An 18,448-nucleotide genomic window follows, 5' to 3' on the forward strand; every position below is an offset into this window, starting at 1 on the left:
TAACTCCATCATGGTTTTATATGAAAACCATTATAAATAATCTCTCCAGATTGACTTTGGTAAGTAGTTTCATATGCTTGAAAAAGCACTTCCCAAAGGGTTGCTGATAATGCTGGAGAATTCGAAATTTCTTTCTGTATCAAGTTCTCCTGCTGTGACACTTTCTTCTTTTAAAATCTCAAAAAATCTCTAGAACCTTTGATTCTGAAGAAACTGATGGATACAATAGGATCTATTTTATTCAAAAAGTCTAGAGCTTTTTGGTTTATTTTGTTCTACATTTGGTGTTAAAATATGTAGTATCAAGATGTGTACCTTTACTTCTGAAGAATAAAATCTCAGGCCACTCTGAGCTGGAGACTGGGTGTTAGGTTGCATTGTCATGATACTAACTCACTTTTACTCCCTTATCTCTTTCTTCTCTCATTCCTATTTTCATGTCACAAACCCGATACCTGTGTTTGTTATTTTAAAGTTCTTCTGTTCAAGACTTTGAATACAAAAGTGAATACAAAATGTAGTGACCATTTACTTCTTTAAAAATTTGTTTGCTTCTAAGAACAGAAAAGAAGCTTAATATGAGTAAATACAGGTTTATGCCCATACTTAGCTTAATTTTAAACATCTTTGTTACATCTTTCTACAGACTTTGAATAACTAGAGCCTCTTTTCCCCTTTTTCTGCTCTCTGTATACCTCCTTTTAATATATGTAATCCCTATAAATCCGTTTTATTTTTCATTAGTTTCTTAGCCTGGATAAGAATGCAGGCAGCTCAGCAAGAGGGTATAGGAAAAGTTTCAGCTAATGGCAACTGTCATGGATTCAAAATGCAATGTTTTATCTTCAATCAGAGGTTATATGTATTCTTACCATCCAATAGAATTTGATACCTCAGGGTATACTTCTTGAAAAAATTTAATTCTGCGGTCAAACCTCATTTAAAAAGTCTTCTGATAGTGTACCCTGTTCACACTGGATTACTCTATGTCCTGTCAGTGTAAATTAGGATCTAGTTTAATACTGCTGATGTTCCCTGATCCTTTTTAAGTAACATTGCTGTACAATATGCTATTCAGAATAATTTAAGCCAAAAATAATGGGGAGCATATATTTCTCCTGATTTGGTTGCATGAAAGGGAATTGTCACCAAGTCTCAATTTAGTTCTTGGATTTACCATTCTCAAGGATTCATTTGCCTTTCCTATCTCTCATGCCTTGCTGGCAAATCTCTTAATACCTGTCAGTTTTTGCATGGTACAATAAGCTTTCTCCTTCAGTGATACACAAGCATTACTTCTCTTTTTGTGATCAAAGACCCTTATTGTTTTTTATTTTTTCCTCTGCATAGTTCAGAAGGGGTGTCACAGCTCCACAGAACTACCGATCTTTTATACTGTGGTTTGCAATGAAGTTAGCCAATCAGGGAAAACAAAAAGAAAAAAAAGTATTACAGGCTCAGTATTTAAACAAATGGTTTTGTCTCACTGTAACTTCTCCGTAACAGGTGTCAAATTGTGATCCAAAGGGTCTTCCACATAGAATTTAGAATGGAGCACATTTCAAATGCAGATTATCAGGGTAGGCACAAGTGGCTTGTGGGTAGCAGGTCCTCTGCATAGTATACCTGCCTCAGGATAATGCAATTCAGATGATCTCTTTCTTTTGCCTAGATTAGCAAAGAACCTTTACATAAAATATTTGACTAATACTTTGACAACAAAAATAAAAGCTAGTATTTTCTTTAGTAATGAAATCTCACTATTTAATACCTTGGTTATGAAAAGCTGTGTGATATGTTAGTCTGCTGTGTTCCTTTGAGTTATCAAATAGACTTGTGTAAAATGAACTGGAAAAACATGATGCTAAATAACATAATCAGATAATAGTGTAATTTTAATGGCATGCACTTAGAACCCTTAAAATTTAATAAAACACACAGGTTTCTAAGAACCTTTATGTGTTTCCTCTTTTGTATATGCACAACTTGATTGTAATAATTTAAAACTAAGATTTTGCAACTGGAATTGCTGTGTTATAACTTGCTCTTTAGTCTTTAGGTTTTTTTGAGTAAGTAGTGTGTTATGTTTATGGCTGGAATATTTGTTGAAATAGTCGATGTGACAAGGTAGGTGGTCTTGTAATTAATATTTCTGTACAGATCTGTAAACTGTGCAAGACTTGTTTAACAAAACGGAAATCATGTCCTTTTAGATTAAAACATTTGTTTTGGAATAAAGTTCAACTTTTTCTTTGAAATTCAATTGATCTAGTTTCATGGCCTCTGAAATTATTTGTTTTAAGAACCATTTTAAAAGTATAATTAATTCAAGAAATTTCTGTGACCTGTTGCTAAATATTTAGACTATAGATTAATTATATTTGCTCGGGGCTTCAAAAAATGGTTTTAAAAACTTGATGAAAAGGCAAGTTACTTAGTAACAAGAGAAATTATACAACAGTGGTAAACTGTGATGTGTTCATATAATCTTGCTGTCCTATAAATGGCCACATTAAAAAAAAATCAAGAATAAATGAGCATTGAATTGAAAACTAAATACTCTCATCACAGTGAGAACACAGCATATGCTGTAGTCTGTGTGTTCAGCATAACTCAAAAATGTTGTGAAGAATGTGCAATTTATTATTCTTGCTCTTAGTGGAACCTTTTTGTATGTACAAGTGACCAATAGAATAGAAAACATGACATAAAAACTCTACCTACTGCCTTTTTGAAGCACTCACTTGATACGTGGCCCTAACTCCTACTTCTCACTGCCTGATTAGGGTCTAGGATGTGTTCATGTAGCACAGGTACTGTGCTCAAGCAGTATCTCAGAATGGTCTGGCATACAAATTAACATGAAGAGGTTGCCCCTTACCTCTCCACTTAGTAAGTCTCTACTTGACACTGAGAAGTTTTCTAATTCTCGCTGCCTGTGTTACACTTGCTGAAGTGATGACAGGTCATTGCAGTGCTACCATGTTAATAGCTTTCTTCCAAAAAGTCTCTGTATTTGTTTACTTTTTTTTTTACAAAGCTAATGGCGGTTTTAAATAAAAGTAATGGTAAAGCCAGTGAAAGTTCATAAAACACTGATAACTGAGAATAAGTAACCTTTTTATAGAGGCCTGATAGTTTTATTCTTGTTTACTGATTTTGATGGGATACATCCGACTGTTAAAAAGAAAACAAAAGGTTGCAGGGTATTTTGAAAAAAAGCAGCAGTAGTCAGACCATTAAAAAATTGCTTAATTGGCATTTTATCTTCTTCTGAGAGCATAAGATTTTATAACAAGGATTTTTAGTAGGAGTGCAAGTTTTTCTTTTTAGAATCGTGTGGTTCACTTTTCTCAGTGTTAGTTAAAAGTTGCTCAAAAGTATTCAAAATTAACATATTGTTCTTATAAAGTGTCAGATTCTACAGAACTGCCATGTGGCATAAACCCAGTTGTCTCATAATCAGAGTACACGCAATCAGCACCAGAACCTTGCTGGTTGCAGTGGTTGCATTGCAGAGGGCACTGACATTTTCATGCTGTTCTCTTTCTGGCAGAGTACTGTGTCTGTTAGTCACCTTGATAACCCAGAAATCATCACAGTGCTGTTCTTTATTTTCAGTTTACAAATGGTTTTTACTTACAAATGGTTTCCCCTTTTTTCTGGTCATACATGGTGATCCACATATTTGTCAACAATGATTGCTGGAGTTGCTGGTGACTGAGAAAATAATACACAAATCTCATCTGGTACAGATTGCACTGCCTAATGTCTCCAAGATTTAATCAGATGTAAGCCTTTCAGCAGCAATAATCCAAATCCTTATTGATTCCAAATCTATCTGTAATGCTAACTGGAAGCTTCAGTATGAGCCCTTGAATCAATTGAACAATCTAGATGCAGCTGCACTTAGATAACAAATGGTTATCCCACAAATTTCCATGACTGCTGTGCAGCTTTTGACCTTTAATTTGTGGACTTATGTAGTGAAAGCTCCTGAATAGTGAAATAAGTCTATTGATAATGGATTTGATGGTCTGTATTTTATTTTGCATTTACAACTTGCTATGCTCTTAGAAATAGTCTGTAGGGATTTAGGAACACAAGCTGAAGACTACCGCTCTGGAACAAAGTACATTTCAAAGACCAGGTTGAAGTGCATGAGAACAGAATCTTTCCTGTTACTATAATCTAGTTGTGAAATTGCCTCAAAAAAGTATCTAGCTAAGGTGCCATGAACCTACTTTCTCAAAACTGCTTTCAGTCGTAGTCAAGAATGGTATTAATTGGCCAAGTTTGTAAAAACCTGTGAGAACTGACTGACTAAAATGAGTTTCTAAAGAAATTAGGCAGCAAAGCACAGAGTTGCTCTAGAAAGGAACTAGAATTAATTTGGGTTTTTTTTAATCTCTGTCTCCTTCCCAGGGAATTCAAATTCAAATAGAAAAGGGTATTTTCATAAGCAACTACCACTGAATGTATGAAAGTACTGGCATTTTTTTAGCGAAGGTTGAGAACCATTGAGGAATACAGGTACTTGAGGAATAAGTATCAGCATGTTTCAGAACCTGAGCAGCAGCTAAATGTTTGACTAAAGGACTTAACATAAGTACCTTTGTGCAAATCTATAAACTTAGATATGTTTTCCAGCATTTTCTATGCATATCTAAATAAAATATTATCCAGTAAATGCTGACTTGCGTAAATTTGGATTTTCCTTAACATGGAAATTTTACACTGCCTACCTTAGCTTAAATACTTGTACTTATAAACAGGAGGAGCAATATTAAACAGGATAATCTTAGGATGATTTTGTAGCAGTTTGTGCATCTTTCTCTCAAAAAATAGTCCAGACGAGAGAAAAAAAGTGTGATATATAATCAAGAAGTGAAATTTCAGTAGTATTAAGCTTATCCTTATAGCCAGTGTATTTTTCTTCCTTTGTAACAAATTGTCTTTCAAATTTCTCCTCAAACTCATTTATTTTTCCTTGCCTGTCTACTTTGTACATTCTCTCTCTCGCCCCCACATTTATTTGTTTTCTTTGACTGATGTTACTCTTAGTATTTAAAATGCCAGAGTGAATCGGGAACACTTAAAGCATAATATAGTTCAGACTGGTTTATTTATTTTATATTTTCATTTTTACTTTTTATGTTTTTCTGATAGGCAAAGCCTTACAAAGTAAGCTCTTTGAAGCAGAGACTGATTCTAATCTCTCTGGTGTTCTTATGATATTTTGATTTGGTTCATATTAACTGCAGTGGTCTTCTTACTTGAAGTGATGTGAAAAAAATTATGCTCACTGTTACCGTTTCATTTCTGTAAGGCACTGTTTTGTTACTGTAATGAATGGTAACTTGAATGTTGCAACTACAGTCATCCAATTTTACTGGTGACAAAGGGGTGCATGGGAGATCAAAATCAGGGCTTTTCTAGCGTGATTAGAGAAGTGGACATAAAAGTGGAACATAATTCCTTACTATGGCTATGATATTTAATTAGGGGTTTTTTGTTTGTTTGTTTTTTACTGGTATCAACTTCAAAAAAAATAGCACTGAAATACATGAAAATTGCAATAAATTATTATGCAAGTGAAATGTTTATCCATGCTTTTCTCTTGCAATATTTCCATTTGGTTAAACACGATTTCAACATTCAGATTTAACTACTTGATTGTAATGCATTTTAGTCAGTCGATAAATACAGAATATAAGCATATTAAAGTGGAGGGGTTTATAGACAGCATTTTCCTATTAAGAATTGTCAACAAAATCCTTGAAAATGAAATGAGCTGACAACTGTAGTCAGAGCAGATACATAAAGTAGTGCTATAGCACATTGCACCATCAATTACGTGTCAAGCATGCTGCCAAATATTAAGTGTTCTGACCTTTGTTATTAATAATAGAGGCAGACACTGGGGACATGTGTAACATAAATAATGTAATGCGTGGAAAATCTATTATAGTTTTGACTTTGTTAATGGATATAGAGCCTGTTTGGTATCCTGCCCCTTCCCTCGCAAGCTATAATTTTGTGAAAAACTGGATATACCATGTAATGGAAAGCCACACTGTGAAAAACATACTTTGATAGAACAAAATACTCTGAAGTTAAATAAATAATGGCAAGAGAGTGCTTTTCATCAAGCTTTACTGCTTTATTTATAGGTGTATTTGTCATTTCCACTGTTCCTTGAGAAATAATGTGAAATAAGTGAAATGAAGTAAATGTGTCTTTATTGTATTCTCCATTTATTCTTTAAGCTATTATTATCATCTATCATCTCGTAGAGTTTGGCTAGTTAAAGGTTTAGTCAGTGCCTTTCTTTAGAATTTACCTTGTAACATTTTTAGGTGATCATATAGGACAATGTTGATAACAGCTAAAAGTGACAAAAACAGTAAAATGGTCAACCAAAGGACTGAGATAAACACTTATGAAGGGAGGGTTAGTGGTTAAAAGAGAAAAAAAATAAAAGGTCCCAAAACCCAGTCCCTTAGCTGGCTTGAAAGAGCAAAGAAAATAGAAAACATAGGATAGAGAAAGCTTCTTGTGCAGTCACTGTTGGTACTGTTTCCTGCTTCCTGCTCAATGTCAAACATAGATCCCAGTAAAACGTTAAGCAGTTGGTCCGGGATTTCATCAGGAGTGCACTGTAACTGATTATATAAAAATCAACAGACTGTTTACATTTATCAAAAAGCTTTCTTTGGTCCTAAAAGTTGTATAATTTCTCTTATCACAACTTTCATTAATTTTATATTACCTTTTATTTTTCCCTTTGAACTTAACATTTGGGAATAAGTACCTTGGTGACAGTAATTGCAACTACAAACCATATTTCTTTCTAAACTTAACTAATCTGGGCTTGCATAAAATGAATGAAAAATTGGAGCTCCTCTGATCTGTAATACATTTTTGTGGATGTTACTTTCTTTGTGTCTTGTCATATATTCCAAATAGGTGTTGAAGTCTCACAATGGTTTTGTAATGGAAATACAGTGTCCTACACTACAAGCCAATGCATAATTAAGAAAGAGCAAATAATAAAAGATATGGACCAAGACAGTATGTCTTTGTAAAATTAACCAAAATTTGCACAAAATCACAAATGTCAAGCAACTACTACATTTACAGAAGCAGATTCATTCCTCTCTTAGAAATTTAGAAACTCTTTCTAACAATCCTTAATGATCTGATGCTTATACTATATGCAGGACACACTCTTCTAATCATCCGGAACTTAAGATTTCGTTTGATGTTTATGTCAACACAAAAGTTTGACTGTTCTAAAATTAAATCAGTCCACAAGCTTCTTAAAAACCTGTTTCTTTAAACAGTTTGTCACAGATGAGAGTAATTTACTGGAATTAAAAAATACATATACATATAGGAAGAGATCTGTGGTTTGTGTGTCAAGGTAACACTGTAAGCATATTGAAAAATCAACATATTTTTTCTGTTTTTTTCTTTCCCTAATTCTGAGCACTGGCTGTATTGTATTAAGTATAGATACATGGATTTGCTTCTCGCTTTCTTTCTGAATTGGAAGGGGAGACATAACAAAAGTCCACTAGTGATTAAGTTGGTTTTCCACAGTGTAAATTTAAATTGAAGCCATCTTTAAAAGCAAATAGCTTTATTAAACTAAGAACAAAATAATTCAGATGCAATAGTGATGATTTTTTTAAATTAATTTTATATCTGCTTCAAAAATTGTTTTCCTTCATATTAAGTGAGTACTTCATAGAATCATAGAATACACTGAGTTGGAAGGGAGCCGTCAGGATCATCGAGTCCAACTCCTGACAGCCTGAAGAGTCACACCATTGTCCAAATGCTTCTTGAACTGTGTTAGGCTTGGTGCTGTGACTACTTCCCTGGGGAACTGTTTCCAGTGCCCAACCACCCTCTGGATGAAGAACCTTTTCCTGATATCTATCCTAAACTTTCCCTGACTCAGCTTCAGGCCATTGCCTCGAGTCCTGTCACTGGTCACAAGAATGAATAGATCAGTGCCTGCCCCTCTGCTTCCCATCATGAGGATGTTGAAGACCATAATGAGATCTCCCCTCAATCTCCTCCAGGCCGAACACACCAAGTGACCAAGCCACTCCTCATATGGCTTTCCCTCAAGGCCCTTCACCATCTTCATTGACCTCCTTTGGACACTCTCTAATGGCTTAATATCTTACTTATATTGCAATGCCCAAAACTGTCACAATATTCAAGGTGAGGCCACACCAGTGCAGAGCAGAGCAGGAAAATCCCCTCCTTCGACTGGCTGGTGATGCTTTGCCTGATGCCCCCCAGGACACAGTTGGCCCTCCTGGCTGCCAGGGCACTGCTCAGTCATATTCAACTTGCCATGGACCAGGACCCCCAGGTCCCTTCCTGTAGCACTGTTTTCCAGCCTCTTGTTCTCCAGTCTATATACACAACCAGGGTTACCCCATCTCAGGTTGTAGGCACATGGCACTATAACCTGTGGAATATCCAGAATAAAACAATACTTTATTAAATTCAATATAATATTTAGTTAAAGCAACTAGTTTCTTCATGTTTTGACTTTTATTCATACATATTTTATACAAGTATAACAAGTTTTGTGTCCAGCTGAAAAGACATGCCTTGATTTCCTGACCCAAGAGGAATTCATCAGCACGCGTTATTTCTAACAAATACTCTGTCTTTCTGCTCTATACCCTGGCTTCTTATCAGCTAAGTAATACTGAGTTTCAGTACTTATTTTCCTGATGTCCTAGGCCTGTACCTTGAATATCTGAAACAGCAATAGCCAACATTTTGTCTACAGTGGGCTACACAGGCTTTTAAAGGATTCATCAGTGGTGGTGAACTTTCGTTTGGATTCTCCTTCCATGTTACCCCCATGATCTGCTGGGGCTTCCTAGGCCTACTAGATGTCTAAACACAGGTTTTATTCCTGTGCCTTTTACATAATAGACTGGCATCCAGCCTTGTGACAGGATATACATGCTGTGACCTCCTGTGCCATGCATATTTCCATCACATGGCAGACATGCATTTGCCACACTGGCATTTACTGTGCTGGTGCAGGTACCTGCTTCCATCAAGGGACATGTGCTGCAGCACCCTCACACAGGAGTGAGGCTACTCAAGCCCTGCAATTTTCACCTCTCAGAACAAGCAGAAAGTAGCCAACTTAGTTATCTGTTAAGCTTAGATTTTTGTCTGTGACCCACTAATTGAGACCCTGCATGACATCCTGCAAGGAGTGAAGGGGTGTTGGGGAGTGAGATGCTCTATGTTGCCATCAAATTTGAAGACAAAGACCCCAAATACTGCTCGATGCATGGCTTGGGTCAGGGATGACCCAATGGAGGCAAGACCTGCATGATCACTTTCCTGAGATGACAAATTGGTTGTTGAAACCTCCCAGGAAATAGTCTGCAATGACACTGTGGTTAGTGAGGCTTTAGTGAAAACATTTTTTCTAACTTCCTAACACTTGGTCATATAAAATTACTTTGAAATAGGAATTAAAATCATAGAATGGCCTGGGTTGGAAGGGACCTTAAAGATCGTCTGGTTCCAGACCCCCTGCCATGGGCAGGTACATCTTTGCACTAGACCAGATTGCTCAGAGCTCCATCCAGCCTGGCCTTGAACACACAGGGGTGGGGTATCCACAACTTCTCTGGCCCACCTGTTCTGGTGCCTCACAACCTTCACAGTTCTGTGTATAACTGTACAGAAATGAGTTCTGTAAATTTGCCTTACCTGAGGTGTTTCTACTGTATTTGACACCAGAAAAGGGAGTGTCGTTTTGTACACTTGTTGTTTGTGAGACAAGGAGCAGTTTTTATTCAGGTGAACTAGTTCAGAACTAGTGATTTTACTCACATAATGTTCAAAATCATTGTATGGAAAGAATTTCTTTTTTGTTAATAGTGAAGTTGGATAAGGAATCCTAAATTTCAGTTTCTACAGTTTTATGTTTCTGCACTTAGGCATGTCTTACACTGTTACAAACAGGTGTTTCTTTGATTAGAACAGTTTTGTAGTAAACTGTACAGAGTCTGCAGCCAGTTGATACACTTTGTACAAAGTGTACCTCTATATTTTGTGTCTCATACTGCCATCTAAGGGCCACGTAGACTGAGAAGGTTGCTAAACGTTCTTCAATACTTTCTCCTTACTGCCCTTCTGTTTAGGAAGACAGAAATTCATGGATGAGAAAGGTGGGCAGGGAATAACAGCAGTCCTTTGATGCAATATATTGTTTCATCTAAAAGGACAGAGGAATCTCCCAGATAAGTGATAAATTGGAATGTAAATCTCAGTCATCTAGAAAACTGCAGTTGCAATGAGCTTATGTAAAGGCCCATGAATAAGGAAGTAAGATTACAGGATTTGATGCTACCCCTGAAACAGCAAGTTGAGGAATGTAGTGCTTATGTAGGCCTGATGAGTTTCAGCTGAAACTCAGCATTGAGAGAGCATGCAGTTTAGATTCTTAAAGGTACCAAAGTCTTTAACTCCTACTGATTTAAGGATTAGTGCTTTGTAATACAATTTTCTTACTAAGATTTTCCCTAAAAAGGTACAAAATTGCATGAATTATTTTCTTCTTTTTTCCTAATAACTGGTTTTGCATTTCTACATGGTTTGATTTTCCTGGACTAAGGGAAAATGGGCAAAAATTTGGTGTTACTGTAAGAGTATGTAATATTAAATAGCGTTAACACAATTTAAATATTTTGGGGTTTAAGCATTCAAAGTTTTCTTATGAAAACTTATCTTTCCAGGATAAAATGCATTTTTATTTTTTTAATCTACAAACTGTATTTGTGTGGGCTTAATTCTGTAGCTCCTTTCTCATAAGATGTTTTCAACTACAAGTGCGATAAAGAATTTCAGTATTTGTCAATATCATACTATTGGCATTGACTAACAAAAGCAGTTTCTATAATGAGGACCCCTTTGACCATGACTTTATTTTACAATGTATGAATTGCTTTTCAGGCTAGTTTCCAGCAAACCCTGTGTAATAGAGAAAGTAATTATCTTGCATGTTACTTTGACAGGCTCATGCAAGCAAAGACCTGGAAGAGCAGTTGCGGTCTGTGTCCAGTGTGGATGAACTCATGACAGTACTTTACCCAGAATACTGGAAAATGTTCAAATGTCAGTTGAGGAAAGGAGGTTGGCAACACAACAGGGAACACTCCAGCTTTGACACAAGATCAGATGATTCCCTGAAATTTGCCGCAGCACACTATAATGCAGAGATCCTGAAAAGTAAGTACAGGACACAAACCATGTTCCAACACACAATAAATTAAATTCTGAAGGCTTTTCAGTTGTGTCAAAAACGTTTTAAAAGCTAACCATTGTCAGTAAACCAACCTCAGCAGCCTGATTTGATGTGTTGTCTATAATATAAAATCTTTGATAGTCCACATTCCATAATGAAACAAATCGCTCTGTAGACATATTTTAGGTACATCCATTGTGAGAAAGTTGCTTTCTCAGCTCAGTAGATAGAGAAAGTACCTTCAGATATAAGAAATCCTACTTTGTGGAGGCTGTAAAATTTTGCAGAAGGCAAAAGGGATTCTAATAGTTGGAGTCATTGAACTGTTTCTGCGCATTTTTTGCAATTACATCATGGCTTAGTAATGCTTTCTTCTCTTAAGCATTATGGCTTTAGGATGCCAAGTAATCCACTTGTAACTTTTCCCTGTTAAAAGAGGGCAGCTGTCATGATGAGAAAAATGAGAAAGAAAGGGCTTTCAACCCAATATGTCAATATCCTTTAATGTTTCAGATTGCTTGGATAAAAATATATTAACAGTTTAAACAAGTGCTTGTAGGCAGAGAAATGTAGGACTTATAGCAGAAGGTGTATTTTTTTACATGATATTGGATATCATATATCTTAATGGAGACATTAAAGTACACATCAGGCAAATTTTCCATTTCTGGTGAACAGCCTACCATAATCTGGTGCCAAAAGAGAATAAAGGGTCCTGCACAGCTGCAAGTCTCAGGACTTTCAATATAATATTGTATTTGGTAAAAGGCTGTATAACATGATGTAAAATCTTTGCCTAAAATTGTGTGGATAATCTGGGCACAAGTATCATGCTTCAGATTAAATCATATGTTGTATATAATTGCTAAATAATAACCTTTTGCTTTAAATATTACCCTTGTAGTTAACAAACTAAACATGTATTTAAATTAATTTCACATTAAGTGTGTAAAATTTAACATTTCTATTGTAGAGTATTTAAGTGAAATACTTAAAAAAATTAGTTTGAAGAGATGTGCAATACTTCTTTAGACTTTACCCAAGATAAAACTTACCCCAGGCAAACGAGAAAGGACATGTACAGCTTGAGCTGCTGACCAACAGGTCGAGGGAGGTGATTCTGCCCCTCTGCTCTGTTCTGGTGAGACCCCATCTGGAGTACTGTGTCCAGCTTGGGGACCTCCAACATAAGAAGGATGTGGACCTGTTGTAGTAGGTCCAGAGGAGGGCTGTGAAGATGCTCAGAGGGCTGGAGCAGCTCTCCTGTGGTGATAGGCTGAGAGAAGCAGCCTTATAGCAGCCTTCCAGTACCTAAAGGGGGTCTGTGAGAAAGATGGGGAGAGATGTCTTGTAGCAGGGCCTCTTGTGATAGAGTAATGGTAATAATTTTAAGCTAAAAGAACTCAGATTCAGACTAGATATAAGGAAGACTTTTTTTTACAATGAGGGTAGTGAAACATTGGAACAGGTTGTCTGGAGAGGTGGTAGATGCTCTATCCCTGGAAACATTCAAGGTCATTCAAGTTTGAACAGGGCTCCGAGCAACCTGATCTGGTTAAAGATGTTCCTGCTCATTACAAGGGGGCTTTACTAGATGACTTTTAAAGGTGTTTTCCAACAAAAGCCATTCTATGATTCTGTATTTTAAGGTCTCCCTGTTAGGGTCCCTCTTAGCTCACAGCAAAAGCTGTGACTTTTCTTTTGCTGCATGTCAATATGTCATGTTCCTATGAAGAAGAAAAATCAGGTAGAAGTTTACACAGAGAGATGTGTATTTCGCTGACTATGGGGTGTGACTAGCAATGGATATTATGGTTCCAAAGTTTAAAAAGAATCCTAATTTACTTCAGGAGAGTATTGTTTTTAAACAGTTACTTTATAACACATGACATTCCCTATAACTTGGCAGGTATTGATACTGAATGGAGAAAAACTCAGTGCATGCCACGTGAAGTGTGTGTGGATGTGGGAAAAGAGTTTGGAGCAACTACAAACACCTTCTTTAAACCCCCATGTGTATCCATCTACAGATGTGGAGGTTGCTGCAATAGTGAAGGACTCCAGTGTATGAACATCAGCACAAATTACATCAGCAAGACAGTAAGTTCTCACTCTTTTATTACAGTCCAAGTACTCCTTGCAAATCCATATATGATCATGCTTATTTTAAACCTTATTACTACTATGACAAAGGAAAATATATCAGCTGTTTTCAGCTGGTTTTCATATGTATTTTCCAGACTAAACAGGAAAAACAGCTGAAGACTACTGCCTGGAAAAAAATGTTTAACACTCTTTTCCCCAAAATATATTATTATTTTTAAGGAAAAAATAAATTGTGATGTCCAGTTCTCAGTTTTGAGATTACCCATGAAACTTAATTCTGTCCCTTTCTTTTTTTTGCATCTACCACTTACCTGTATGAGGCAAGCACTCTATGGAAAACTACCCTATAATTTTATTAGTGTGGACTGTTGTAGGACATGTGCAGACAGGATACGTTGCAAATAAAGCCTATTAGGAACTGAGTTTTACTGTATTAAGAGATATTAGCATCAGGTACCTATTTGTTTTGTTGTAATGCATCTTCCTCCAGGTGTATATGTGGGTTTTATTCTTCCAGTTCAGGGCTAGTGGTCAGGTGTAGAGATCATGCACTGAGCTTGTGAGCTGCCTTTAAAGGAGAAGCATATATTACATTATTTTCAGTAGCTATAGGAATTATCACAGTTATCTTACAACAACATTTTCCTCAAAAAACGTGTAAAAATAATCACACCTAAAAGTGTTTGCTAGGGTATTTTGCTGTTGTTACGGTATTTGGTAGGGGGCTTGTTGTTTGTGGGTTTTTCACTTTTTAGTGTAAATCTTGCTTCCTCTTTCAACTAGATTCATCTGGCTGAAGATGCAGTACATATTTATAATGAAGATCCAGAATTGCATAGCCAGCTATAATATCATAGCTCTTGGAAATGTCACTCCTTTATCATGAAACTTTTTAGTGCTCTGAGGCTTCTTGAGAGGGAATTAGGAAAAAGGGACATAAAGAAAACAGAAAGAACTACTCATTTTTTTAAATGTATTTTCTGCCTTCATTTCTCATCAATCTATTTGTCTGAAATGGTATATTTTACCATGAATTTTCAATCCCAAATTTAAGCTAGTGGTAGGCAACCGTACAGCACAGGAATAACGTAACTCAAATAGCTTAGAGAAGGAAAACTACAATACTGACTTTTCTCAAGCCCTGTTGTTTTTCCCATTAATAGGAGAAACTGTTGTCTTAATTTGTTTAAGTTACTTTAAGATGCAATTAATTCCTAAGTTACTTTAAGACACAAATATAATTCTCATGTTAAAACCCAAGAAATATGATCTTTTTTTTTTTACATGTATTGATGAAGTTTAGCTTACTGAAACAAAGGATGATCTAGTCACAGAGAGAGTTGTTCCATGTAACACAGATTTCCTAGTCTTTGAGCACCATGTCAGTTTGGGGTAAATAATATCTTTCTCTTCATCTTTCTGTTCGTGTCTGTTGAATAAAGTAGGTTTCTATCTAGTAGAAAATGTTTAGTAGTGACTTTCCTTTTAAAGTTCTTGATGTTATTGGTAATGGTACGATGTAGTTCTAGTTAAAGATTTGAGAGACTCTGAAAAGGAAAATCTTAAAGGTTTTATCACAAAGAAGAAAGAGGAAATAACATTGTTTTATTTTCTTACCTATCCTGAAAAAACAAGTGATTTAATCTCTGAGTTTCTATCTTGCTTCTGCTTTCCAGTTTTATCTTGTCCTTGACAGAATGCAGTTTAGAAAAACCCTTAATAAAGGAAGAGACCTATAGCTATATCTCTTCATCTTTCACCATCTCAAATAGTTTTAAAATTATGTGACCACAGCTTACCCTATATTAGATGAGAATTAGGAAGAAAAAACTATTGGATTCAAGACCTTCTGTGGAATTCAGGTACCCTTCACATCTATTTTCACTGCTGTTTCTCTATTATTTCCTGAATGAAATGGGAACAAATGATTAATAACCAGGAATCTTTGTTTCATAATTCACCATTTTTAGCTTTATTTTTGGTGCATAAACTTCATAAGATAACTTCATAATGTTCACCCTGCAGAAAAAGTGCTTAATGGGAAATTAATTTTTCAGCTGGAGGTCTTACTGTGAGGGCAAACTCTAGCATTAGTTCCAGACATTAAAGTATAAAGAAAGCTGATATCAGCTTTCATCAAAATTAATTAAAAATAAAAGAACTAAGCATAATAATAATTTTAAGTGTGCTGATGCAATGGATATTGGCACATATGATGGTGGTGTTGAATAAATTAATTTAGCCACTGAAGCAAAGAAATAGTCTGTATAACAATAAACAGTTTTTCTGGAAAGTGTAGCACAAAGTCCTAGTCTAAAGAAGAAGCTATCAATGCAGTGAATCAAAACTACACACCTTTTGGGGCTTTTAGATTTCTATTTCAGGACTTCTAATAGCGCTTTTGGTCACACACTCAGAGATTCCTGTCTTCTGTTAGATTTTTTCTTTTTTTTTCTTTTTTTTTTTGTTTTTTTTAAATTTTAAAGTCAGGCTGTTGTCCTACCCTTGTGTCTGTTCTTCACTCCATCTGTATAAATGGTTAAAAGAAGAGCACTACCAGTGTAGAAACTGATAAAAGCCTACTACAGGGTGGTCCATGGGACCACACAGCTCTGGCCTAGAAGCTCTTGCAAGGATGTCTGAAGAAATGACAAGGTGGGAAAGAAGGGGAACTGGTGGATTTGGCGTCACAGTAGTTGCTGGTTGCAGAATGTCAATGGCCAAGTCTGGCTGGGTGGAGTAATTCAGAGACACCTTTGCCTGGTATCCTCTTATTGTGTTTCTCACCTGAGAATTACGTTACAGAACATGTATACTGATCTTCAAGGATTTAAAAAAACTGACATGTAAAAAAATGAAAATCCAGGGGGAAAGTGGTTTGTTTGGGTTTTTTTGATGACTAAAATGCATGATAACTTGAAGCTGAACAAAAACCTCATGCAGTGTCAGATCTAGGCACCGAAATACCATCTTACAGGGAGAGCCTGTTACTGATACACCCACCTATATCTTGTTGGGAAGGAATGAGGGAACCTTCTTGATCCAGAATTAGTGGGGACAAGATGTATGGATGCCAGAATGCTAAAAGTCATGCTAGGGATCCCAAGAAGAGGGAAGGGAAATCAAGTTTTGTGTGCTGGCTGAAAGGGAAGCTTCATTTAGGCTTAAATGAGGGAAGGTTGTCGTGGAGAATTATCAAATTGTATGAAGACCTAAGGAGACAAGGGCTGAACACAGTACTTTGAAGAGAAATATTAGAAACAGTGAGAAAGACTGGAAGATCTTTCATCTGACTTTCTGTGGTCAGATGGCTGAATGGCAGGAGAAATGCACTAACTATTTATGATTTTTACCTGTTCTTCGGTTACGCAGAGCTTTCAATAGTATGTGTTATACACTGAGATTAACTGTGTTACTGAGTCATATTTATGATTTTTAGCTTCTATGGAGCAGTTAGGACAGAGCTTTGTGATTTTGTGTGGTTTCTTTTTTTTTTTTTTTGGTTAGATATAATACTATTTAGTTATGTGATCACATATTGCTTCTGTTCTGCTTTCCCCTGGTTTCCTGATAATGCAGTGTTGGTAGCAAAAAGGTACAGGACAGCGTGGACAGGTTGAGTCTATTTTTTTTTCTTCTGAGTATTTGTCTAACTCAAGCAATACTCATTTAAGGTACTTAATTTGCTGTTTAATGTACCATAATTACTAACATTTTTCTGAAGACTGTAGGCAATAAAAGCTCTCCACTTTGAAAAATTGCCCTAATCCCTAATATTATCAGATCTCATGTTCTTCTGGAAACTGTAACTCATTCTTTGTAGTCTTTCCTGAATGTCTATCTTCAGGCATTGATATCTGTGGGAAATGTCTTTTTCCTTTTGCCTGTCGTGTGAATTAGTTGGATTTTTACTATGATTTGAAGTTGAAAAGGAAGAGAAGATAATACAGTAAAACCAGATGTTTACTGAATGAGGGATCAGCCAGAAATATAAGCCATTTGATCTCCAAGAAAAGTTACCCATTTGGGCAATGTGGGTACCAGCAATAGTAGCCCTAGCCAGCAGTGTTGCCAGAAAAGAAGAGTCGAGAACCAGCCTCATGCATAGATGTTATCCTGAATTTTTCACAGAAATATCCTTTCTAGGTATTGACATTTGGCTGTTACATGTTGTCAACATGCCCTATAGCGACAGCAGATTTTGAGCTTATTATTCTGTTGGATGAGGAAGATAAGCAAAAAATAAATTAGATGTTAGCAAAACCAGGAAGCATTGCACATAGTGAGGTTTTACCTAAACTGAAGATTCAAACACAACTTATGCATACTGAGAGTTATTCACTTACACTTAAACAGCTTCATTGGATTTAGAGATGCTGCTATCTCAACTGAAAGCAGAATATAGATTTTCTATAGAAAGCATCTTATTTTCAAATGCCAGAAATTATTTTAACTGAATTAGTATTAAATACATTTTCTGTAATAGACTACTTTTCAAGAGTTTATTTCTTTTGAAATATCTTCTTGATAAATTTTCATTAGCAGAAGAGGAAAATATCTCTTTTTCCAGTATGCATCAGAATATAATATCCCAATAGCACGTGCAGACAAAAGTGTCAGAAGAACAAACAAATAATTCCAACCCCAGTATTTCACTTCCAACCTTTTCATTAATGAAAATAAATGTATTTTCCATTCTTTATCAAAATGCTAGTTTATGTATTGTCTTAAGCACTTCATGAAAGTCAGGACTAGAAATGGGATACTATATATAATGTAATATCTAATATAAATAGTTGGCTATATATAGTTTTTTGACTTTATGTATGAATAGTAGCAGCTGTTGGGGGATGTAAAATACATTACTATTAAGAGAATTTAGTTGAACAAACTGAAGCTTGATCAATCAGGTCAGGGAAGCTAGTCTGCCTTTAGTAGTTTAACTAGACCTTTTTCTCATTGCACCACTGAGGTGTTGATGGGAGTTGTTAGCAATATTTGTCTGTAAACTGATACCTTTCACAGGTGAAATGGAAG

General features: G+C 35.9%; 1 protein-coding gene across 1 annotated transcript in view; it reads left to right on the forward strand.

Annotated features, from left to right (window-relative positions):
* VEGFC (vascular endothelial growth factor C) overlaps positions 1–18,448 on the forward strand; it is an 86,649-nt gene that overhangs the window by 45,105 nt on the left and 23,096 nt on the right. The window contains exons 2-3 of the mRNA XM_027636256.1: positions 11,076–11,289; positions 13,215–13,405. Of these exons, the coding sequence (XP_027492057.1) occupies positions 11,076–11,289; positions 13,215–13,405 (405 nt within the window). The remainder of the gene's footprint in view (positions 1–11,075; positions 11,290–13,214; positions 13,406–18,448) is intronic.

Source organism: Corapipo altera, unplaced genomic scaffold, assembly GCF_003945725.1.
Source record: "Corapipo altera isolate COAL_440 unplaced genomic scaffold, ASM394572v1 22b, whole genome shotgun sequence".
Taxonomy (NCBI): domain Eukaryota; kingdom Metazoa; phylum Chordata; class Aves; order Passeriformes; family Pipridae; genus Corapipo; species Corapipo altera.